General features: G+C 40.8%; 1 protein-coding gene across 7 annotated transcripts in view; it reads right to left on the bottom strand.

Moving 5' to 3' along the window:
- The window catches only part of LOC122555817 (uncharacterized), a 74,663-nt gene that overhangs the window by 25,791 nt on the left and 22,796 nt on the right, over positions 1 to 26,076 (bottom strand). For 6 of the 7 annotated variants that reach the window (XM_087993706.1, XM_087993711.1, XM_087993709.1 and 3 more), the window contains exons 7-16: positions 22,661 to 22,795; positions 18,986 to 19,027; positions 12,954 to 13,064; positions 10,046 to 10,141; positions 9,695 to 9,805; positions 6,855 to 6,950; positions 6,495 to 6,605; positions 3,319 to 3,450; positions 847 to 902; positions 645 to 700 (exon numbers count right to left, since the gene is read on the bottom strand). In XM_087993706.1, coding sequence (XP_087849832.1) covers positions 645 to 700; positions 847 to 902; positions 3,319 to 3,450; positions 6,495 to 6,605; positions 6,855 to 6,950; positions 9,695 to 9,805; positions 10,046 to 10,141; positions 12,954 to 13,064; positions 18,986 to 19,027; positions 22,661 to 22,795 — 946 coding nt within the window. The remainder of the gene's footprint in view (positions 1 to 644; positions 701 to 846; positions 903 to 3,318; positions 3,451 to 6,494; positions 6,606 to 6,854; positions 6,951 to 9,694; positions 9,806 to 10,045; positions 10,142 to 12,953; positions 13,065 to 18,985; positions 19,028 to 22,660; positions 22,796 to 26,076) is intronic. The other variant, XM_087993707.1, reaches the window with a different exon arrangement.

The following is a 26,076-nucleotide window of genomic DNA, read 5'->3' as shown; positions in this document are numbered from 1 at the left end:
CAGGGCCAGAGAATTCCACAGGCTCACCATTCTATAAGTGAAGAAGTTTCTTCTCATCTCAGTTGTAAATGTCTTTCCCCATATCCATAGACTGTTCTGGAGTCTCTGTCATCAAGAACATCTTTCTTACATCCACCCTGCGCAGTCCTGTTAATATTTTATAGCTTTTTGTGAGATTCTCCCCCTCATTCCTCCGAACTCCAGCAAATATAATGCTAATCAATTTGACCTCTTGTTTGTCAGTCCTGCCATCCCAAGAATCTGCTAAACCTTTGTTACACTTCCTCCATTGTCAGAACATCCTTCCTCAGATAGGGAGACCAAAGCTGCACACAATGCTCAAGGTGGGGTCTCACCAAGACACTGCACAATTGCAGCAAGACAGCCCTGCTCATGTACTCAAATCCTGTTGTTGCGAAGACTAACTTACCATTTGCTTTCTTTACTGCCAACTGCCCTTCCATACTTACTTTCAGGAACTGGTGTACAAGGGCACTCAGTTCTTGTTGCAGATCCCGCTTTTCTAATCAATCACCATTCTGATAACAATCCTGTTTTTGCTGAATAACCAAAGTGAATAACCTCACATTCATCCACACTACATCAACTATCAATACCACATCAGCACAGAGGGCTTCACTTACTTTGATTGCTGTTTACTTCCTCCTTCCTGTACATTAGCATGTATGCTGTAGATGAGCTATGGTATAAAAATTGGATATATTGTTAAAGATTAGTTCTCTTCTTAAATTTCACGTTCCAAAAGACATTTAGGGTTTATGTAGCATGCAACTAGGGAAGAATCAGGAAGATTTAATCAGAAAGTCAATTCCACAACACAACTACCTTCTGCTTGAAATATTGCTTCCATCACCAGAGGATTCTTCAGAAGTGTCTTTCTCCTGTGAAATAAAAAAGTTTCAGATTAGATTACTTACAGTGTGGAAACAGGCCCTTCGGCCCAACAAATCCACATCGACCCTCTGAAGAGCAACCCACCCCCCCAACATTTACCCCTTCACCTAACACTACGGGCAATATAGCATGGCCAATTCACCTGACCTGCACATTTTTGGACTGTGGGAGGAAACCAGAGCATCTGGAGCAAACCCACGCAGACATGGGGAGAATGTGCAAACTCCACACAGACAGTTGTCTGAGGTGGGAATTGAACCCAGGTCTGCTGGCATTGTGAGGCAGTAGTGCTAACCACTGTGCCACCGTGCATATAGGATAAATTAGGGTGGTACAGTGGCTCAGTGGTTAGCGCGGCTGCCTCACAGTGCCAGGGACCTGGGTTTGATTCTAGTCTAGGGCGATTGTCTGTGTGGAGTTTGCACATTCTCCCCGTGTCTGCGGGAGTTTCTCCGGGTGCTCCAGTTTCCTCCCACAATCCAAAGATGTGCAGGTCAGGTGAATTGACTATGCTAAATTGCCTGTAGTCAGGGGTAAATTTAGAGTAATAGGGTAGTGAAATGGGTCTGGGTGGGTTGCCCTTCAGAGGGTTGTTGCAGACTTGTTGGACCGAAGGGCCTGTTTCCACACTGTAAGGAGTGTATGATTCTAAAGGATATCGTGGATTGCTGAAAAACAGATTTTAAAAAGACAAAGCTTGCTGTCTTGTAGTTATCAAGAAATTGAAAAATGCCATGTTTCAAAGTGAACAATAATCTTTAGTGCATAAAAAAGGCCTCAGGCCATTTGACTCTCATTGGTTGAGGTGTTAATATGAAAAATGCACCATGAAACTATCACTACCTATGCTTGCACAGGTTCATTTTGCCTGCAGAGGATAGGTCCATGCAATCATAGATGCACCACATTGTGAGCCTGACGAACAAGCCTAAAACAATTGTTGCTACAATTCTTAGCACACCATGAAGACCTCTCCTTTTCAACCCCTCTCTCTGCCTGTGGTCTGGTGACCCTCAGGTTAAACCATCACCCAGTCCTCTCTTTCTAATAGAAGAGCAGCCTTATGGTCTGGTTAGGCTATGGGGACTTTACCTTTAATTCTTAGCACTGTCGGAATGGTTCATTTAACATTAAAAATTAGGTACTCAGCTTTACAAGCATAGTTAGTATTCTGCCTGCTGCAATTGGGAGAATGGACATGCTCTTTAACAACCTGCTAGTCATTGGGCTATATGGCCGACAGAACTTTCATCACATCAGCTGAACCACCCTGAGAAATTGTGCATTAGGGATGCTGTCTAACAATGCATGATGCAAATATTTACCTCACAAAAGATAGCTGGAGCTATTCTGCTGCTTAAAATTCAAAACAAGATGCTAAACAAATGAGACATCCAGTTAAAATACAGTACTTGTGTTTATTCATTCCTTTCAAACCGATGTGACGATATAAGTCAAACTTATTCATGTAACTCAGAAAATCTGTTTTTGAAGTCTAATTCTAACAGCCCAGTATCTCATAAGTTTACAAACTGCTAAAGATATATTTAATTGAACCTGTTCTGAAGCTGTATTATCAAAATTGTTATAATCAATACTTCGAGCAAAGAGAAGAATCAGGCCACACACATGCATTCAAATATTGGGAGAAGGGACATGGAAATTATGGTGGAATCTAGGATCTCAGTGCTTCTCTCCTTTCCATGACACCTTGGCAAATTCTGAGCCAGAGTCTCAGGCACTTCTTCTGTCTAAAGTTATATCTTTTGGCAGCAGTCTTAGAAAGTACCTAATGACACATTCCCAGGAAACGTGCCAGATGTACATCTGAATGGTCTATCAATCACCAAAAGCAGGTGTAGGTTCCATGCTTGGCTTAATACGGCCCACAGAGTTATTCTTCACTCAATTATTGAAGCCAGAGTGGTTAATTTTGATTGGAAGAGTGACCCAACTTTGTAGGCAGAACATTTCAGTGACAATTTAACCTTAATTCCAATTGGCTTGCTACTCCCCTTTTGTAATGGCAAAGTGGCAATCCAAGATTATGCTATCTCTGCTGGATCTGAATGCCTGCTACTCTTTGACAAAGTCTTATTAGTGGGATTTGGAACAGGAAGCAGTGCCAAATTAAAACAACAGATACCCCTGCTGCATTCACAACAATGTGAAATTTCTCTCTTGAAATTAGCAGCAACGCTTTCTGGAACTCATTTCCAAAAGAGGTTTTTCTCTATGAAAGATTTATGATTAAAAGTACAATTTTATCCACAGCAAAATATCCAGAAATTTATACGATTACATTTCTAAAATATATTCGGATTATGTAAAATATTTGACAAGTTTTCCTGGAAAATCTAAAATGCATGCTCTGAAAGTCTCAGTAACGAGAATAATATTTACCTTGTGGACAAATGCATCATTAAAACAATACCATTTACTGGAAGAGATTGTTTTAATGGATGCAACATAATGGCCGCTGTCATATTCTCCAGAATGATTACAGATTGCAAACAGCTCGTATGTAGCATACTCCTAGAAAGCAATTAAAACACAATATGAAAATGTAACTACATCACATATTAAACTTAAGACAAAATACTTCATATAATTCTCATAAGGCCTTTGAAATTTGATATCAATGCAATGCTGTAATGTTATCAAGGAGAAAGTGAGGTCTGCAGATGCTGGAGATCAAAGTTGAAACTTTATTGCTGGAACAGCACAGCAGGTCAGGCAGCATCCAGGGAACAGGAGATTCGACGTTTCGGGCACAGGCCCTTCTTCAGGAATGTTATCAAACCTAATCTTAATTCCGAACATATTAACAACTTTGAAAAAATGAATTAAATGTTACTTTTCTCCCACTTTGTAAATCCAGTTGGAAACAACATCATTATCTGCAAAAGTTTGAGAATCCAAGAAAGTGGAAAAAGAAATTAGCCAATTTTCCCTCCACAATTCACAGAACAATTTCTTAATGAAAAACTGAACAATACTCATATAGAATCCATATATTTCCAATTGAACAAAACAGGAAATAGGTTTTTTTATTTGTTCTTGGTATAGAGTAATTCTGTCTACAACACCTCTTTATAGGTCCCCAGTATTACAGATGCCAGTCTTCAGCCAATTCGATTTGCACCTCATGATAACTAGATATTGCAAAGGTAGTAGCCCCTGACGTCTACCCAGCAATGTGGAAGATTGCCAAGGAATGGCTTGTACACAGAAATCAGGACAAATCCAATCCGGTCAATTATCACCCATCAGTGTTTAGTAAATGTGGTATTCACAATGTAATCAAGCAGCACTTCCTTTGAAATGGCCTGTCACTGATGCCCACTCTAGGTTCCTGTATCATAAAGTCAGAAATGGGTATCTTTGCTGATGATTATACAATGTTCAGACCATTTGTGACAACTCAGATGATAAAGTAGTCCATGTCTAAATGCAGTAAGATTTGGACAACTAGGTTTGGACTGACACGTGGCAAGTAACAATCAAACTAGTGCCAAGCAATAATCATTGCCGGCAAGAGAGAATCAAACCAGCACCCCATGACATTGCCATCATTAAATCCCCCACTATAAACATCCAGGGGGTTACCACATGCTGAGGGACACACTAAAGCTTAAGGCAGCTACCACCAAGACACAGTGGGCAAAGTACAATGGGGTCTGTTCAGTTATCGAAATCTCCCAATGCCTCAGATACATATAAATAGATCCTAGCACCTAGCATAATTACGAAATGCCTTTGGATTGTTTGTAACAAACGGGAAAGCCAAACACCAATGTTTGCTTCCTTCTTCATAAGCAAAAAACTGTATAGATCTGAACCTCTTCAGTAATTAATTGACTATGCACATAAAGACTTCTGTTTTTATGAATAAAGTATATTTTTGCAAAATAAAATTGATCATACACTGAACTGGACTAGCCATATAAATACAGTGGCTACAAAAACAGGTCAGAGGTTAGGGATCCTGCAGTGAGTAACTCAACTCCTGACTCCTCAAATCCTGTCCCACAAGTCAGGAATATAATGGAATACTCGCCACTTGCCTGGATGAGCGCAGCTTCAACAACACTCAAGAAGCTTAACATCATCCAGAATAAAGCAGCCCGCGTAATTGGCACCACATCCACACAGTCCTTCCATCACCAATGCTTAGTAGCAGGATGCATTGCAGAAACACACCAAGACTCCTCAGGCCACATCTTCCAAACCCATAACCTTCTACGTAGACAAGGTCAGAATTAAAATGGGTACACCAAACACCTGCAAATTCCCAACCGAGTACTCACCATCCTGACTTGGAAATATACCATCAGCCTATCAGCATACCTAGGTCAGGATGATTAGGAAGGGTTTAGAGGGCTAAGGGCCGGGTGTTGGCAGGTGGGACGAGATTGGGTTGGGATATCTGGTTGGCCTGGACAAGTTGGCCTGAAGGGTCTGTTTCTGTGCTGTACATCTCTATGACTCTATGACTCTATAACTCAATTCCTAACATCAATGTGAGTGTACCTACACAAAAATGAATTGCAGCAGTTCAAGAAGGCAGCTCACCACGACCTTCTCAAGGGGAACGAGAGATAGACAATAAATGCTGGTTCAGCAAATGACATCTAAATCCCATAAATGAATTAAAAAATACACACAATGCTGAACTCAGGACTGGTTTCTCAACTAATCTTTGAAAGCAACAACAGAGAAGGACATGACAGTGAAACTGAAAGGGCAGAATTTTTCAAATATTCACAAGTGTGTTTGCAGGAGGAGGAAATTATCCAAGATACCTGTCACCAACTTATCTGAGGAGAAAGTGAGGTCTGCAGATGCTGGAGATCAGAATCGAGAGTATGGTGCTGGAAAAGCAAAGCAGGTCAGGCAGCTTCCGAGGAGTAGGAGAATCAATGTTACGGGCATAAGCCCTTCATCAGGAACGATGCTTATGCCTGAAACATTGATTCTCCTGCTCCTCAGATGCTGTCTGACCTGCCGTGCTTTTCCAGCACCCACCCTTGACACCAACTTCTCTGGAGTAATATGCCGAGAAATGGCTATGGAAGTGCACAGAAATTGTCAGACCTATCAGAAAGGTTACTGTCTTTATTAGAGCATCGAGGAGTGCCCCTCCAAATTAGCACAAGGTTTTTAACAGTGCTTTGAATCCCATCCTCGCTGACAATGAAGTGTTAGCAATTTCACATGAACAGTTGCACAGTGCATTTACGATGGATGAGGGCTATAATAATACATCTTGTTGTGGTGGTGGTTTTTGGTGAAAAAAAGTAACACAAACAATAGGAATGATCTAGTACATGCTAGAAAAGAAGCAGGGAGTACATCGACATTTTTGAGATATAGTTCATGACAATGTGACAGAATCTACCCACCATCAAGTTAAGTGCACCAGTGATAGAACATAAAGATGCATAAGAAAGGACAACAACTTATCAAAAACAGCATTTCTCATGAGTGAAAATGTTCAATATAACAAGCTCATAAATATTAAAGTGCCGCAGACAGACATTGTGCCATGTTTGATTACCATGTTGAGTACTCCTCACCTCCTGGTCCTTATCTCCTTGTGGATTCTGGCTTGCATTAGATTCATCATTTCCGTGTGATGACCCTGGTTCCAGCTGTGTTGCTTTTGTCATTGCTGTAATCCCAGTTCCCTATAGAAAACGGTCAATTGAAATCTGTTCAGTGGACAGTAATGGCACTATACTTCTTGGAAAGAACTTTCTGCTGAAATTTTCATGATCACTGTAGAATCTTAGAAATTGATATTTGATTTGAGGTGATTTGATTTGATTGATTTATTGTCATGTGTACTTTGTTACATAATAGTGAAAAGCATTGTATAGTATTGCTGCACTCCGCCGCAATCTTAAACAACATAAAAATAAAGAAATGAAGTTTACCTTCACAGTTCCTCCTGTGATGTGTTCAGCCATGGAGTGGTCAGCCACATATTCCCTCTCTGTGCCATCAGAACAAGTGCGAATGCACGGAATACTCTGAAAAACATACCAGATGTTTGTCAAAGTCAAACCGAGTTCTCAAGGGAGCTCAATGCAGGGGGTACTGTGCGTTGAGAAGTTTGTGGTTGGATGGGCGTGGCAGCAAAGAGGAAAAACAATAGACAAAGTCAGGGGAGAAAACGCAGCAGCATTTGTTGAAGTGGCAACAAAGACAATTACGGAAGAAAAGTCAAATTATGAGCTGGGGTGTAAGGGAGGACAGGAAGCAGGAGGACAGCATCACAGGATGTTTTTGCAATGGCAGACCTGTCACAGAGTTTACTCTCTTTATTACAGAGCATCAAGGAGTGCCCATACAACTTAGCATAAGGTTTTTAACAGTGCTTTGACACCCATCCTCTCTGATAACAAACTGTTAGCAACTTCACATGAACAGTTGCACAATGCATTTGTGATGGGTGCTGTCTCAATCTCCATTCCACATGTACCCAATGTCTCAATCCTAGATTGCGTGCAGTGGAAGCTCGCAAGCACAGATTGCGACCTTGGAGATTCAGACTATTGTCTCATAGAAATTGTTCTGCAAGGCACTTTCAGGGTTTCATGGTATTCAGCAATCTGCCCTTCAAAACATTACTATGTTTACTGAAATAAGCCCTGAAGGCCTGACAGTTACTCTATGGAGTGATGCCATTCTGCTGGGGCCTGTCAGTCAACCAAAAATGTTGAGAATTCAAGTGTTAATAATTTCAGCAAGATTTGTCCAGATAATGCTCATTGATATCCAACTCACAACTGTGTACTTTGGGATTTTGGCTGTAGCTGCCTTCTGGATGCTATTTTGCTCCATTGCATTTGGTATGAATTAGTTTTCTTCTACAGAAATTGTATAGCTCCTGCCTTCCACTGTCAAATGAGGATTTGGTATTAGTGATAGTGTTGGTGAGCCAAATTCAGACAGGCTGGGCTGAGCGACAATGTGCCCCTCATCTCAATAGAAGAGACCATTTTAAAATACTGCACTGAAGCACAAAACTCACCATTCATAAAGTTAAATGAAGATTAATTCAATGTGGAACTATTCAAGAAATTGGAAATACCAAGGAAACTTCTGCAATGTGAATTGAATAGCCATAAAGCCAATTTTAAGTTGAACACTGGGGAAGGAGTACTAATTTATGAAACAGTAAATCAGCTGAAGTATGAACTTCTCCAGCCATCAAATATTTGACTTCATGTTTCAGGTGATGTCCAATTCAAAGTAAAGGAATGGCTGACTATTCTATTGCAAGACAATGGGAGGGAAACCACTGAAGTGGGTTATTTAATTCATAACCAAGATTATTCATTTATAAACCATACAAGGTAGATGAGTTATGAGTCCAGGACAAACTAACAACAATTCACACCAGAATGTCCACATTTGTTTAACGGCCTGCAAATACTGAGCATGCCCTACTGCACTCCATTAGTACTAGATGTCAGTCCAGCATCACTGTTCCCCCTGAGAAAAGTTCAAAATCCTCTTCAAATGAAGGTCCAAATGATAATTGAGTCAATGCTGCATCAGGGGGTTACATCACTGGTAGCAAGAGCTCATTAGTTGGTGTTCAAGGATGGTTCCAGTCTCCAAACCAAATGTAAGTCTGTGTAGGCCTCACTCAGTTGGGAAAGAATGTCAAAATGAGAATCTACCCAACAATGTCTACAGATAAAATTCTGGCAAAACCAAGAAGGATATTGCTTTATTTGGTTATCCTTTTGAATTGCTCCTACACTGATGATTTCTCAATGAATTATGACTGGACTTTTGGAGGGGTTTGGACCACAATAAAACAAACACCTAAATCTGAATGTGTTTCAGACAGACATTGTGCAATCCTTACCTCCTGGCCCTTATCTTTTATAGTTTTCATTATAGCTGCTTTTGATCTTGTATTCCAACAGATCCATGGTATCATACATTGTATGAAATTATACTGAAACACCATGCAACATTATATTTTGATAAAAGGGCTATAATAATACATGTTGTTGTAGTGGTGGTTTTTGGTGAAAAAAGAAAACAAACCAATAGGAATGATGTAGTACATGCTAGAAAAGAACCTGGGTGAATTTCCACTTTTTTGAGATATAGTTTATGACAATGTGACAGAATCTACTCACCATCAAGTGCTCCAATGATGGAATGCCAAGATGCATAAGAAAGGACAACAACTTATCAAAAACAGTTTTCCTCATGAGTGAAAATGTTCAATAAAACAAACTCCAAAATATTAAAGTGCCGCAGACAGACATTGTACCATGTTTGATTACCATGCTGAGTGCTCCTTACCTCCTGGTGCTTTTCTTTTATAGATGCTTTTGTTCTTGTATTCCAACAGCTCCATGGTGTCATACATTGTATGAAATTGTAGTGAAACACCATGCAACATTATATTTTGATAAAATGGCTATAATAATACATCTTGTTGTGGTAGTGGTTTTTGGTGAAAAAAAAGTAACAAAAACAATAAAGAATGATCTAGTACATGCTAGAAAAGAACCTGGGTGTACTTCAACATTTTTGAGATGTAGTTCATGACAATGTGACAGAATCTACCCACCATCAAGTTAAGTGCTCCAATGATGGAATGTCAAGATGCATAAGAATGGACAACAACTTATCAAAAACAGCATTTCTCGTGAGTGAAAATGTTTAATAAAACAAGCTCATAAATATTAAAGTGCCTCAGACAGACATTCTGCCATGTTTGATTACCATGTTGAAAGCGCCTTACCTCCTGGTCCTTATCTGCTTGTGGATTCTGGCTTGCATTAGATTCATCATTTCCGTGTGATGACCCTGGTTCCAGCTGTGTTGCTTTTGTCATTGCTGTAACCCCAGTTCCCTATAGAAAACGGTCAATTTAAATCTGTTCAGTGGACAGTAATGGCACTATACCTTCTTCGAAATAATTTTCTGCTGAAATTTTCGTCATCACTGTACAATCTTAGCAATTGATATTTGATTTGATTTGATTGATTTATTGTCATGTGTACTTTGTTACATAATAGTGAAAAGCGTTGTATAGTATTGCTGCACTCCAGCACCATCTTAAACAACATAAAAATAAAGAAATGAAGTTCACCTTCACAGTTCCTTCTGTGAAGTGTTCAGCCATGGAGTGGCCAGCCACATATTCCCTCTCTGTGCCATCAGAACTAGTGCGAATGCACGGAATATTCTAAAAAACATACCAGATGTTTGTCAAAGTCAAACCGAGTTCTCAAGGGAGCTCAGTGCAGGGGGTACTGTGTGTTGAGAAGTTTGTGGTTGGATGGACGTGGAAGCAAAGAGGGAAAACAATAGACAATAGGGGAGAAAATGCAGCAGCATTTGTTGTAGTGGGGACAAAGTCAATGACGGAAGAAAAGTCAAATTATGAGCTGGGGTGTGAGGGAGGATGGGAAGCAGGAGGACAGCATCACAGGATGTTTTTGCAATGGCAGACCTGTCAAAAAGTTTACTGTCTTTAGTACAGAGCATCAAGGAGTGCCCATACAACTTAGCACAAGTTCTTTTAACAGTGCTTTGAATCCCATCCTCTCTGACAACAAACTGTTAGCAACTTCACATGAATAGTTGCATGATGCATTTATGATGGGTGATGTCTCAACTTGCATTCCACATGTACCCAATGTCTCTATCCTAAATTGCGTGCAGTGGAAGCTCAGACGGAAGTCAGACAAGCACAGATCGCTACCTCAGAGATTCAGATTATTATCTCATAGAAATCGTTCTGCAAGGCACTTTCAGGGTTTCATGGTATTCAGCAATCTGTCCTTCAAAACATGACTATGTTTGCTGGAACAAGCCCTTAAGGCCTGACAGTTACACAATAGAGTATAAACATAGCCTCCTCTGGCACAGTGATGCCATTCTGCTGGGGCCTGTCAGTCAAACAACAATATTTAGAACTCAAGTGTTAATTTCAGCAAGATTTGTCCAGATAATGCTCATTGTTATCCAACTCACAACTGTGTACTCTGGGACTTTAGCTTTAGCTGCCTTCTGGATGCTATTTTGCTCCAGTGCATGTGGTATGTATTAGATTTCTTCCACTGAACTTGTTTAACTCCTGCTTTTCATTGTCAAATGAGGATTTCGTATTAGTGATACTGTTGATGAGCCATATTCAGACAGACCAGGCTGAGTGACAATGTGCCCCTCGTCTCATAAGAAGAGGCCATTTTAATACGGTACACTGAAGCAAAAAACTCACTGTTCCGAAAGTTAAATGAGGATCAATTCAATATAGCACTATCCAAGAAATAGGAAATACCAAGGAAACTTCTGGAATGTGGACCTAATAGCCATTAATCCAATTTTAAATTGTATACTGGGGGAGAAGTATGAAACAGTAAATCAGCTGAAGTATGAACTTCTCCAGCCATCAAATATTTGACTTCATGTTTCAGGCAATGTCCATTTGAAAGTAAAGGAATGACTGACTATTCTATTGCAAGACAACGGGAGGGAAACCACTGAAGTGGGTTATTTAATTCATAACCAAGATTATTCATTTATTATCCATACAATGTGGATGAATTATGAATCCAGGACAAACTAACAGGAATTCAGGTCAGAATTTCTACATTTGTTTAAACACCTGCAAATACTGAGCATGCCTTACCACATTCCATTAGTGCTAGATGTAAGTTTAGCGTCACTGTTCATCCTGAGAAAAGTTCTATACCCTCTTCAAAACAAGGTCCACAGACAATTGAGTCAATACTGCATCGGGGGTAACATCACTGGTAGCTAAACCTCACCATTTGGTGTTCAAGGACGGTTCTTGTCTCCTAATGAAATGCAAATCTGTGTAGTCTTGACTCAGTTGAGAAAGGATGTCAAAATAGGAATCTAACCAATGATGTCTTCATATGAAAAGTCTGGCAAAACCAGCAAGGAGATCAATCTTCACCAGACTGGCTGATACTTTGGATGAAGATAGTGACAACATTCATTCTACTCTTTGTCAGATATTGCTTTATTTGTTTATCCTTTGGAATTGCTCCTACACTGACAATTTCTCAATGAATTATGACTGGGTGTTTTGAGGGGTTAGGACCACGATAAAACAAATGCCTATACATTAATGTGTCTCAGATAGACATTGTGCAATTTTTGACATATCATGTTGAACACTCCTTACCTCCTCTCCGTTAACTTTAAGCAGCATCTGGTTTCCATCACATTCATCATTACTGCAAGTTTTTGATGACCCTGCTTCTAACTCTGTTGCATTTGTTATTGCTGCATCGACAGCATCTTATGGAAAATGTTCAATTTAAACTTTTCAGTGGATACTAATGGCTCTATTCTTTTTTGGCAAGAACCTCCCACTGAAATATTCATAATCACAGTAGAATATTAGGAACTGATACTTGATTTGGTTTGATTGATTTTTTTATCTTACGTACTTTGCTTTAAAATACAGTGAAAAGTGTTTTACAGTATTGACACTCTCATGCCAGGATCTCTCACTGCCATGTCTCTGTTGCATCAACTTGAACAAACAGTTCAGGTGCAGAATCCTTGTTCAATATTATTGAACAAAAACTATCTACTTCACACTGCTTTTGGTCATGATTTCCAACAGCTCCATGGTGTTGCACTTTGTTTGATATTACAGCGAAACACCGTGCAACATTGTATTTTGTTAAAAGAGCGATAATAATACATTTTGCTCAGGTTGTGGCTATTGGTGAGAAAAAGTTAAAAAAAACAATTGGAATGATCTAGTACATGCTAGAAAAGAATGTGGCTGGAGTTCTACATTTTGAGATATAGTTCATGACAATGTGACAGAATCTACTCACCATCAAGATAAATGCTCCAATGATGGAATGTCAAGATGCATCAGAAAGGACAACAACTTATCAAAAACAACACTTCTCGTGAGTGAAAATGTTCAATAAAACAAACTCCAAAATATTAAAGTGCCTCAGACAGACATTGTGCCATGTTTAATTACCATGTTGAGTGCTCCTTACCTCCTGGTCGTTATCTTCTTGTGGATTCCAGCTTGCATTAGATACATCATTTCCGTGTGATGACTCTGGTTTCAGCTGTGTTGCTTTTGTCATTGCTGTAACCCCAGTTTCCTAGGGAAAACGGTCAATTGAAATCTATTCAGTGGACAGTAATGGCATCTACTTTCTTGGCATCTACCTTTCTGCTGAAATTTTCATCATCACTGTACAATCTTAGAAATTGATATTTGATTTGATTTGATTGATTTATTGTCACGTGTACTTTGTTACAGAATAGCGAAAAGCGTTGTATAGTACTGCTGCACTCTGGCAACATCTTAAACCACAGAAAAATAGAGGAATGAAGTTCACCTTCACAGTTCCTCCTGTGAAGTGTTCAGTCATGGAGTGGCCAGACACATATCCCCTCTCTGTGCCATCAGAACAAGTGCAAATGTACGGAATATTCTGAAAAACAGAACTCAGTGCTGTGGGGACTGTGTGTTGAGAAGGTTGTGGATGAATGGGTATAGGAATGAAGAGGGAAAACGATAGACAAAGTTAGAGGAGAAAACGCAGCAGCATTTGTTGAAGTGAGGACAAGGACAATGACGGAAGAGAAAACAGGTCATGAGCTGGGGTGTGGGGTGGGGGGATGGGAAGCAGGAGGACAGCATCACAGGATATGATGCAATGACCGGTATGTCAGAAAGTTACTGTCTTTATTACAGAGCGTCAAGGAGTGCCCATACAACTTAGCACAAGGTTTTTAACAGTGCGTTGAATCCCATCCTCTCTGATAACAAACTGTTAGCAACTTCACATGAACAGTTGCACAATGCATTTGTGATGGGTGATGTCTCAACCTCCATTCTATGTACCCAAAGTCCCTATCCTAGATTGCGTACAGTGGAAGCTCGCAAGTACAGATTGTGACCTTGGCGATTCAGACTATTGTCTCATAGAAATTGTTCTGCAAGGCACTTTCAGGGTTTCATGGTATTTAGCAGTCTGTCCTTCAAAACATGACTATGTTTGCTGAAACAAGCCCTTAAGGCCTGATAGTTACACTATGGGGTGTAAACATACCCTCCTCTGGCACAGTGATGCCATTCTGCAGGGGCCTGTCGGTAAAACAACAATATTTAGAACTCAAGTGTTAATTTCAACAAGATTTGTCCAGATAATGCTCATTGATATTCAACTCACAACTGTGTACTCTGGGATTTTAGTTTTCACTACCTTCTGGCTGCTATTTTGCTCCATTGCATGTGGTATGAATTAGATTTCTTCCACTGAAATTGTTTAACTCCTGCTTTCCATTGTCAAATGAGGATTTGGTATTAGTGATACTGTTGATGAGCCAAATTCAGACAGACCAGGCTGAGTGACAATGTGCCCCTCGTCTCATAAGAAGAGGCCATTTTAAAACGGTACACTGAAGCAAAAAACTCACTGTTCCGAAAGTTAAATGAAGATCAATCCAATACGGCACTATCCAAGAAATAGGAAATACCAAGGAAACCTTTGGAACGTGGATTTCATAGCCATTAATCAAATTTTAAATTAGACACTGGGGAAGAAGTACTAATTCTGTAATAAACAGTAAATCAGCTGAAGTATGAACTTCAGCCATCAAAATTTGACATCACGTTTCAGATAATATCCAATTGAAAGTAAAGGAATGGTTGACTATTATATTGCAAGACAAATGCAGGGATACCACTGAAGTAGGCTATTTAATTCATAACCAAGATTATTCATTTATAATCCATACAAGGTGGATGAATTATGAATCCAGGACAAACTAACAACAATTCAGGTCAGACTTTCCACATTGGTTTAAACTCCTGCAAATACTAAGCATGTATTACCACATTCTATTAGTGCTATGTATCAGTCTAGCATCACTGTTCATCTTGAGAAAAGTTCTATACCCTCTTCAAAGCAAGGTCCAACAGATAATTGAGTCAATGCTGCATCAGGGGGTAACATCACTGGTAGCTAAACCTCACCAGCTAAAGTTCAATGATGGTTCTAGTCTCCAAACCAAATGCAAATCTGTGTAGGCTTCACTCAATTGAGAAAAATTGTCAAAATGGGAATCTAACCAATGATGTCTTCACATGAAAAGTCTGCCAAAACCAGCAAGGAGATCAGTCTTTACTAGACTGGCTGATACTGGATGGATTCTGGCAGCTAACTTTGGATGAAGATTTTGACAACACTCATTCTATCCTTTGTCAGATATTGATTTATTTGGTTGTCCTTTGGAATTGCTCCTACACTTATAATTTCTCAATGAATTATGTCTGGGCTTTTGGACGGGTTTGGACCACAATAAAACAAACTCCTAAACACTAATGTGCCTCAGATAGACATTGTGTAATGTTTGCCAAATCATGGTGAACACTCCTTACCTCCTGGCCCTCAGCTTTTAGTGGCTTTGGGTTTACATCAGATTCATCATTACTGAAAGTTTTTAATGACTCTGTTTCCAAATCTGTTATATTTGTTATTGCTGCATCCATAGCATCCTATGGGAAAATGTTCAATTTAAATCTCTTCAGTGGACAGTAATGACACTATACGTCTTTTGCAAGAACTTCCCACTGAAATATTCATAATCATAGTACAATATTAGGATTTGATATTTGACTTGATTTGATTGATTTATTGTCATGTATACTTTCTAACAAAATACATAAAAAGTGTTGTATAGCATCGCCACTCTCATGCCAGGATCTCTAATTTCTTATTCTCTGTTCTACCTACTTGAATGGACAGTTCAATTATATAATACTTGTTCAATATTATTGAACAAAAACTACCTATTTTACACTGTTTTTGTTTATGTTTTCCAACAGTATGAAATTACAGTGAAACACCATGCAACATTATACTTTGGTAAAAGCGCTATAATAAGACATGATGCTGTGGTTGGTGAGAAAAGTCAAAATAAAAATGAATGATGTAGTGCATGCTTCCAAAAATCACCATAGAGTAGCTACAATTTAATTACTGACTTCAGGCACACAAATAAAATTGATGTAAGACTCACACAAAATTCAAAAACCAAACTTAATTAATTGATATTAAAAATGTGTATAAATCAGAACATTTACTTCACAGTAGTGCATGGTAAATACAACATGGAAGTTCTGGAGAGGGATCTGGTGACCATGTGGAACCCAGTGCTCACAGTAACCTCTGTGAGTAGTGGGCCCTCTCATTAATTACTATTCAACAGATGCTCAGTGGCTGAGCAGATCCAGCTCCACTGAATGTCTCTATTACTGGCTCCTCCCAAAGAGCAGTGAGTGATCCATGTCTACTCTGTCAGTCATGCAACCACAACTGAAATCGAGACACTAATCGATTCGATTTGTATAAGGTCACACCTATTGATTTTGGAAGCCTGATGTTGAAGTCAGTCTTGCATTCCAGGCAACAGGATATGGAAACATAACTGGAATTTGCCAAGTTGCAGGGTGTCATCACCTGCACAAAGGTGACACTGAGAGGGCTATATCACAACATACATTCGCTTCTTTAATCATATTTTTATCTTACTCCAAATCACATGTGGCTCAGGTCATAATCCTGGGGACCTTTCAGGTCTGTCATTTTGATTTTGTAGCCAACACTGAGTATTTTTTGTACTTCTACCAATAACAGTGAATTCCATGCACCCACCACTCTCTGTGTAAAGACATCTCCCCTAAACCTTCCTGCAATCACCTTAAAATTATGCCCCCTCATGATAGCCATTTCCACCCTGGGAAAAAGTCTCTGGCTATCCAGTCTATCTTTACCTCTCATCATCTTGTACACCTCTATCAAGTCACCTCTCACCCTTCTTTGCAACAGTGAGAAAAGCTCTAGTTCCCCCAACCTCTCTTCATAAGACATGGCCTCCAATCCAGGCAGCATCCTGGTAAATCTTCACTGCACCCTCTCTAAAATTTCCACATCTTTCCTATAATGAGGCAACCAGAACTGAACATAACATTCCAAATGTGGATCAACCAGGGCTTTGTATAGCTGCAGAATAACCTCACAGCTCTTAAACGCAATCCCTTTGCTAATGAAAGCCAACACAACATACGCCTTCTTAACAACTTGGGTGGCAACTTTGAGAGATCTATAGACATGGTACCCAAGATCCCTCTGTTTCTCTTCATTGTCGAGAATCCTCTAATCTGCATTCAAATTCGAGCTTCCAAAATGAATCATTTCACACTTTTCCAGGTTGAACTCCATCAGCCACTTCTCAGCCCAATTCTGCATCCTGTCAATGCCCTGTTGCAACCTACAACAGCCCTCCACATTATCCACAACTTCACCAACCTTCGTGTCATTGGAAAACTTACTAGCCCACGCTTCTACTTCCCCATCCAAGTCATTTATAAAAATCACAAAGAGCAGTGATCTCAGAACAGATCCCTGTGGAACACCACTGGTCACAGAGCTCCAGGCTGAATACTTTCCATCTACCACCACCCTCTGTCTTCTATGGGCCAGCCAATTCTGTATCCAAACAGCTAAATTTCCTTGTATCCCATGCCTCCTTACTTTCTGAATGAGCCTGCCCTGGGGAACTTTATTAAACATCTTGCTAAAATTCACATACACCACATCCACTGCTCTACCTTGATCAATGTATTTTGTCATATCCTCAAAGAATTCAATCCAGTTTGTGAGACATGACCTTCCCTCACAAAGCCATGCTGACGGTCTCTAATCAAGCATAATAAATCCTGTCTCTCAGAATCCTCTCCTATGATTTGCCCACCACAGATGTGAGACTGACTGGTCTGTAATTCCCAGGGTTATTCCTAGTCCCTTTCTTGAGCAAGGGAATAACATTAGCCACCCTTCAGTCATCTCATATTCCTCCAGTGGACAGTGAGGAAGCAAAGATCATTGCCAAAGTCACAGTAATCTCTTCCCTCGCTTCCTGTAGAAACCTTTGATATATCCCGTCTGGCTCAGGTGACTTATCCATCCTTCTGTTTTTCAAAATTTCCAGCACAGCCTCCATCTTAACATCAACCTGTTTGAGTATATCAGCCTGGTTCACGTGGTCTTCACAAATGACAAGGCCCCTCTCACTAGTGAATACTGATGCAAAGTATTAATTCAGGACCTCCCCTACTTCCTAAGACTCCAAGCAAAGTTAACTCCATTATCACTGATTGGCCCTACCTTCACTCTGGACATCCTTTTGTTCCTCACATAAGTGTAGAACGCTTTGGGGTTCTCCTTAATCCTACTAGCTAAGGCTTTTTTATGCCCCTTTTAGCTCTCTTTAGTCCATTCTTCAGTTCCTTCCTGGCTACCTTGTAACCCTCTAGAGCCCTGTCTGATCCTTGCCTCCTCAACCTTAAGTAAGCTTCCTTCTTCCTCTTGACTAGATGTTCCACATCTCTTGTCATCCAAGTTCCTTCACCGTACCATTCTTCCTTTGCCTCATGGGACAATCCTATCCAGCACTTGCAGTAAATGTTCCCTAAACAATCTCCACATTTCTGTCACGCATTTCCCTGAGAATATATACTCCCAATTTATGGTCCAAATTCCTGCCTAATAGCATTACAATTCCCCCTCCCCAATTAAATACTCTCCCATACCATCTGCTCAAATCTCTCTCCATGACTATAGTAAAGGTCGGAGAGTTGTGATCTCTATCACCGAAATGCTCTCCCACAAAATGATCTGACACCTGACCTGGTTCGTTGTCAAGCACCAAATCCAAAATGGCCTCCCCTCTCATCCGCCTAACTACATATTGAGTCAGGAGTCCTTCCTGGACATAGCTGACATTTAATACATGTTATGAGCTCATGCTAGGAGGTTAATGATGCAGTAATACAGGGAGGATGAAGGCTGCATTCTGTCCATCAAATAGCACCATATATTCATGCTCCAGTGTGCTGTACATTCATATGGTCGTCCTTAATGTTAGTACAAGCACACAAATGCTAAAACAACCCCACATTTCAAGCCCGATATAGTGCAACACATGTAATTTAAGAAGTGAAAATCCTTACATCAGGAAGCAAACACCACTCTGTTTTATCAGTATCTCGAACCTATGGAAAAAACATACTAAGTTGAAAATTGCTTATAAATCTAATTCATCTTGCAAGTTTTTAATAGCATAATGACCATATAGAGTCATAGAGATATACAGCATGGAAACAGACCCTGCAGTCCAACTCATCCACACCGATCAGATGTCCCAACCTAATCTAGTCCCACTTGCCAGCACTTGGCCCATATCCCTCTAAACCCTTCCTATTCATATACCCATCCAGATGTCTTTTAAATGCTGTAATTGTACGAGCCTCCAGCACTTCCTCTAGCAGCTCATTCCATTGACGCACCACCCTCTGCATGAAAACATTGCCCCTTAGGTCCCTTTTATCTTTCCCCTCTCACCCTAAATCTATTCCCTCTGGTTCTGGACTCCCCCACCTCAAGGAAAAGACCTTGTCTGTTTATCCTATCTATAAACCTCTACAACATCACCCCTCAGCCCCCGATGCTGCAGGGAAAACAGCCCCAGCCTATTCAGCCTCTTCTTTATAGTTCAATATTGTAAAATGTTAAACTTAACAAGTCAACCATATATTTGCATGCACGCAATGGTCCAAATGGTCTTTTGTGATACAATAGTTATCCATTAGCCTCTCAGAGAAGCCCATTTCACTCTTGTGTTCCCTCAACATCCTGTATGACCCTGGGCCACAGGCATAATGGATACCAATTTGACCTCATAGATTAAGGACAGTATCCCCATGAATGAAGGTACTTCCTCCACTACATGCAGTCAAGAATCAATCACCCCAGAAATGTAGGAGGGACGAATAGTTTCTCCTTTTGATCCTCCAGTGACACACATGACTCCCCAGGCTGGGGCCTGTGAGATGCCAATTCCACCTCACAGAATCAATAAATTCTTTTCAGGAATCATTCCCAAGAACAAAACATAATTAATCACCACAGTCGCTGAAAACATACTGTCCTTTGATTTATCATTTATCCTCTTGATACTATGTGACACAGAACTTGAGTTCTGGGAGATGCCAATTCACTTCATGGAATAAAAAGACTTTTTTTTCAGGAATTATCCCCATATTCATCTCCAATGGGATAATCCAGTTAAAAAACAAAGTGATACTTGACTGATTGCACCAGACTTTGATTTTGAAGCAAACAAGATGCACCACACCAGTCAGCAACATTCACAAATTTTACAGTCCTTTTTCCTTCCTGGTGAGGCAGTGCAGTTGCTATGACAAGTTCATTTTTTTAAGGAAGGAAATCTGCTACGTTTACCTTGCCTGGCCTTTATGTCACTCCAGCTCCACAGCACTGTAGTTGACTCTGAGTAATTAGAGAAGGGCAGTAAACACTGGCCTAGCCAGTGACGCCACATCCTGTCAATGCAGGTATCTGACCCCAACTGGAGCAGTTGCTCCTCAACTGCAGGTAGCTGGTCAGAGAGATATGAATTGATAACCTGCGATCTCCACAATCATTTGACCTCTGTCAAAAGGTATGCACTCTGTAGGCAGTTAAATAAATACTTTATTCTGACCATATGGCAGCTTTGTGGACACAGACTCACCTTGATTGAAAAGTGTGAATTTACAAGAACTGCCATTACATTTTTGGGACATATAACGTAAAGGGATGCTCATAGAGCTTCGAGAAATTAAAGCGACCTGCCCAAATTTGTTAATTATATCAGTGGTTCTTTTGAATAATTAGTCAGATATTGACATTCATATAAAACCTAGTCACAATCACTGAAACTTATAAACCTTTTGCGAAAAAAACTAATAGTTTTAGAGTATTGAGCAAACCACAGCATTTCAGAAGAAAAACAAAAAGTTCAGCCTTTCAGACATGCTGATACACTGTAAATCCTGGTTTGCTCATTGTGGTGACTGCAAATGCATCCAGAACAGGTTTTAGACCAACCTGGCCATTCAAAACCAGCAGGAAGGTAGCAGAAAACCAGCCTACTTTGCATCATGCACAACCAAATAATGTTATGTGGTCACAGAGAGACACATTGACAAAACTGGGGCATTTAAATTCATCTGACTGCTTGATAACATTGAAATTTCAAGTTGAGACAGAACTCAAATTGCTAATTATCCATTTAGATTCTAGAGAGAAAATGATTCTAGTTTTTTCCAGAAATCAGTAAAAGAGATTATCCTTCTCAATGCACTGATTGCATGCAGGCCGCCTTTGTGGTGGGAGATGGAGATTTTCTGATCAAAAACTGATGGCTGGCCTGATGTTGATTAAGAGACATACCATCAGATGTGGGGAGGTGATTTGTTTAGTTGTGATATAGCTGCAGAACTAATAATGGTGGGCATGATCCAAAACTTACTTCAGTTCTGAAGTCATACTGGACTCACAACACAAACTCTTCCTCTCGTCATAGATGCTGCCAGACCTGGAAAACGTCCCCAGAATTTTCTGTGTTTGTTTTATCCCACAACCCCCTGTCCATGTCTGGAGCTCAATAAACACCTCCTTAGTCCCCCCCATCCCCAACTCCTGGACCCAGCCCCTTTTCTCCCACTCCATTGCTCCTGAACCAATCCCCTTTCCCCATTGCAGATACAAACATCCACTTCCCCAGATTCAAAATCCTTTTCTCCACTGCCAGGATAAACAGCCCCTTCCCATGCCATTGGAGCTATCTTACTGGAGCCATCACCCCAGGACCTGACATCATTCCTTCATTCCTTCCACCCAGATGCCGACTACCCATCCCAACCTATCCTAAACATGTCATCATCTATCTGGCCCTTTGCCACCTTGCTCCCTTGCACCCTACATATACCAGTACCCCTAGCACCTCTGACACCTTTCCTGCCTGGGACTCTACATTCCCTGCCTACGTGGCACCCGACACTTCCAGCACCCTAAACTCACACCTATACTTAACCAATTCACAACAGCTGTCAAAGTGGCTGTCTATGATTCTGAGCCTTTAAATTCCATTATATGGCAACACGCAGCTGTGAAAAGGGGCCATATGAGAACCTATCAGAATGGAAGTGCAGCTCTTCATTTCTGAAAGTGCCCTGACTTGAGCCTCTTGTCTTGAAGTGCAAAGTTTTCTAATGGACTGAAAGAGTGACTTCACTGCTTGGGAAGTTCGGCCCAATATTTCTGGGAAGTTACTTCAAATTATCGATTGGTTTTTCCAGCTATGAATTGGCTGCCCTTCACAATTTCAAAGCAAGAAATTTAAAAGACAATGGCTCCCATATCTGGTGACCCAGAGAATAAACACCAACTCTTTCAGTGAGCTAACTGGATAATTTACATTAAGAAATTCATAGAACAGAGACAAAGAAAAAGTGATAGGCAAAGAAAAAGGCATTCTTATCCCCTTTAACAACAATTCACTACCTGAAACAATGATACTCCATTTTCACTTCTTTGCCAGAGATTCATTGCATTAACAATTTAAATTAAATGTAACTACCAAACATAACTTTCTGAGGCAACTTCATTGGAAAATTAATATGCAAATCTGATAACTTCTCAAAACAATAGAGGTTCAAATTGCCTTTTAATCTAACTGAAATGAAGTCTGTGCTTTTTTCATTGCTCCCACCTCAAGAACCTAATATTTATTAAAAGAAAGAGGTAAACTATGAAAGTAACTAGAAAAAATAGATGTATACCTTCTTCCGAAATGTTAACTTCTGTGGAATCTTTATTGAGTTATGCAGCTTTTTGAAACACATCTTAGAATAGTCAAACTCAAATCTTTTTAGCAGCAGAGCCAGTATCTGCGGGAGACTTTCAAAGTAGTATTCCTGAAAATAGGAAAGGACAGACAAACATTTATATATGGGGTAAAAACAATGACTGCAGATGCTAGAAACCAGATTCTGGATTAGTGGTGCTGGAAGAGCACAGCAGTTCAGGCAGCATCCAAGGAGCTTCGAAATCGACATTTCGGGCAAAAGCCCTTCATCAGGAATAAAGGCAGTGAGCCTGAAGCGTGGAGAGATAAGCTGGAGGAGGGTGGGGGTGGGGAGAAAGTAGCATAGAGTACAATAGATCAGTGGGGGAGGAGATGAAGGTGATAGGTCAGGGAGGAGAGGATGGAGTGGATAGGTGGAAAAGGAGATAGGCAGGTAGGACAAGTCTGAGCAAGTCATGGGGACAGTGCTGAGCTGGAAGTTTGGAACTATGTCAATTTATACTGGGACAGCATCATGCAGAACTGATGTCTGTACATTAAATACCTAAGTGCAGATAGTCTTACAGGGGGTCCCTGATTTATGAGCATCTAACTTAGAAATGCTTGTACCTATAAATGTGGCCCCATGCAGGGGTGAAATTTTAAAGACCTGACATACAATCAGTTCCTTTACTCACAAACGGCTGGCCTTTCATTGCCTTGCATTGTGTTCTGACTTGTGAAAAATCAACTTGCAAACTGAGTCCAAGGGACACAGTTAACAGTGGTAGAGTATAAAAAGTACTTGATTTAACAAGATGTAGCTTATTGATGATAATAGTAGGTACGAGTACAATGGCTATTCTGGCATAATTTCAGGATTCACAGGAGCCAGAGGCGACATTTCTGACACAGTCAGGATTTATAGCTGAAAACAGCAATTACTGGAGATCACAGAAGATCAGACAACATCCATGGAGAGAGAGTAAGCTAATGTCCCAAGTCTAGGTGACTCTTCATCCGAGTTGACATGAAGTGTAAAGGGGGCAGCATTTCTGGTATAATGGGTCGAGTGTAGAGTGCTGATAGAGAAAGGGTGTTGACAGTTCAGATTAAGTGATCAAAATGTGAGAATGATAGAACAATGGTGTGTCCATCTGCCAGACATGAAAGACACAGTCCCACTGGGTGGGGGAGGGGAGAGAGTTCATGGTGACAGAGAATGCAACAAGCAAATCTAAAAGGAAAGGAATGGGAAGGGGTTCACAAGTTGCAGGTGTTGAACTCAATATTAAGTCCAGAAGGTTGCAAAGTGCCTAGTCTGAAGATGTGCAGGTGCCGGTGCTGGACTGGGGTGGACAAGGTCAAAAGTCACACGACACCAGGTTATAGTCCAACAGGTTTATTTGAAATCACAAGCATTAGGTGAAGTGCAGCGAGGCACACAGGCACAGAATTTATAGCAGTGAAATCAAAAGATCATACAAATAACGTGAGTGGAGTGTCGACAGCTTGAATAATAAGTCTCTGCACATGATCAAAAGTGTCAGATGGTGTAAGTAAGGTGTCAACAGCTGAAAAGCAAGTGAAGGGGTGACATCTAATCCAATTAATTGAGACAAAGAGGTAATTACAAAAAGTTAAAAATAAAATGGCGCTGGAGACAAACCAAATGGCTGGAATAACATAATAGGTATAAGAGTCATATGCTGAGTGTCTAACTAAAGTAACAAGTCTGAAGATGAGCTGCTTCTCCAGGTTTCACTGTGATCCACTGGAGCACTGCAGCATGCTGAGGACAAATTAAATGGGCAGGTAAGCAAGATGCTATGTGAAAATGACCAGCGACGGGAAGGTCACCATCATGCTCACGCATAGTCTGGGCATGTTCTGCAAAGCAGTCACCCTGTCTGCGTTTAGTTTCTCCAATATAGCAAAGGCCACATTGTAGTGAATACAATACACAAGATTGGAGGAGGTACAGGTGAAACGATGCTTCCCTTCAAAAGAATGTTTAGGCCCTTGGTCGGTGAGCAGGGAGGGGGTGAAGGGACAGGTGCTGCATCTTCTGCAGTTACATGGGAAGGGGCTGTGGGGAGGGGGTTGACGTTAGTGGTTGAGGAATGACCTATGGTGTCCCAGAGTGAATGATCCCTGTGAAATGCAGACAGTGCGAGTCGGGGAAAGATGTGTTTGGTGGTGGCATTCTGCTAGAGTTTTCCGAAATGGTGGGAGAATGATCCTTTGAATGTGGAGGCTGGTGGGATGAAAAGTGAGGACAAGGGTGACCCGATCCCACTGTTGTGAGTGATGGGAAGAGCCAAGGTTGGAAGCACAGGTGATAGATCAGATGTGGTTGAGGGAAACCACAGTTATGGAAGAAGCAAGCCATGTCAGCAGACATGGAAGGTGGCACCATCTAAACAAATACGATGTGGGCGAAAGAACTGGGAGAATAGTTTGGAGTCCTTGCAGAGCATAGGGTGGGAAGAGCTGTAGTGAAGTTAGCTATGGGACTCAGTGGCTTTGTAGTGCATGGCAGTGGGGCACAGTTTATTCCCCAAAATGGAGACAGAGAGGCTAAGGAAAGAAAGAGAAGTGTTGGATGATGGGAAAGTTATAGAGGGGTTGACATTGGAGGCAAAATGAATACATCTTTCAAGGTCTTGGTGGGAGCATAAAGCTGCACCAAAACAATTGTCAATGTAAGGAAGAGTTGTAGGAGGGGGGCCAGTGTATGACTGTAATAAGGATTGTTCCACAGAACCCATAAAGAGGCAGGCATAATATGAGGGTGCCAATAGCCACTTCTTTGACTGAGCTGAATGAGCTGAATTAAAGGAGAAACTATTCAGTGAGAGAACAAGTTCAGCCAGGCGGAGGAGAGTAGTGATGGATGGGGAGTGTTCAGGTGTCTGGCCGAGGAAGAAGCCGAGAGATCTCTGACCATCCTGGAGGGTGATGCAGGTACAGAGGGATTGGACATCCATGGTGAACAGAAGGCAGTTAGGGCCAGGGAACTGGAAATTGTCAACACAGTGGAGGGCATCAGAGGAATCGTGGATGTAGGTGGGCAGGGTCTGGGCAAGTGAAGAGAGGGTGGAGACAAGGTAGGAGGAAACGAGCTCAGTGGGACAGGGACAGACTGATACGATGGGCCGACCGAACAGTCTGGTTTGTGGATTTATAGCTGTACTCCCCAGTTCTCCACTCAGAAGTATATGATGTCTTCAGATTTTGTGGAACCTGATTTTCTTTTAGAACCAGTACTTAATGTCATCTCCTGCACATACCCCTCCCCATTGTTAACAATTATACACTTAGGCGTATAATTTCACTTCCATTTACCACTACCTCATGTTCACTTATCTCTAACTTCATACATTCAGACAGTCTGGAGGTGTTGCAGTT

The sequence above is a fragment of the Chiloscyllium plagiosum genome, unplaced genomic scaffold (assembly GCF_037043375.1).
Source record: "Chiloscyllium plagiosum isolate Xiang-an unplaced genomic scaffold, Cpla_swu_hap1 HiC_scaffold_13, whole genome shotgun sequence".
Lineage (NCBI taxonomy): Eukaryota > Metazoa > Chordata > Chondrichthyes > Orectolobiformes > Hemiscylliidae > Chiloscyllium > Chiloscyllium plagiosum.
This window is presented reverse-complemented; position numbering and strand designations above follow the sequence as displayed.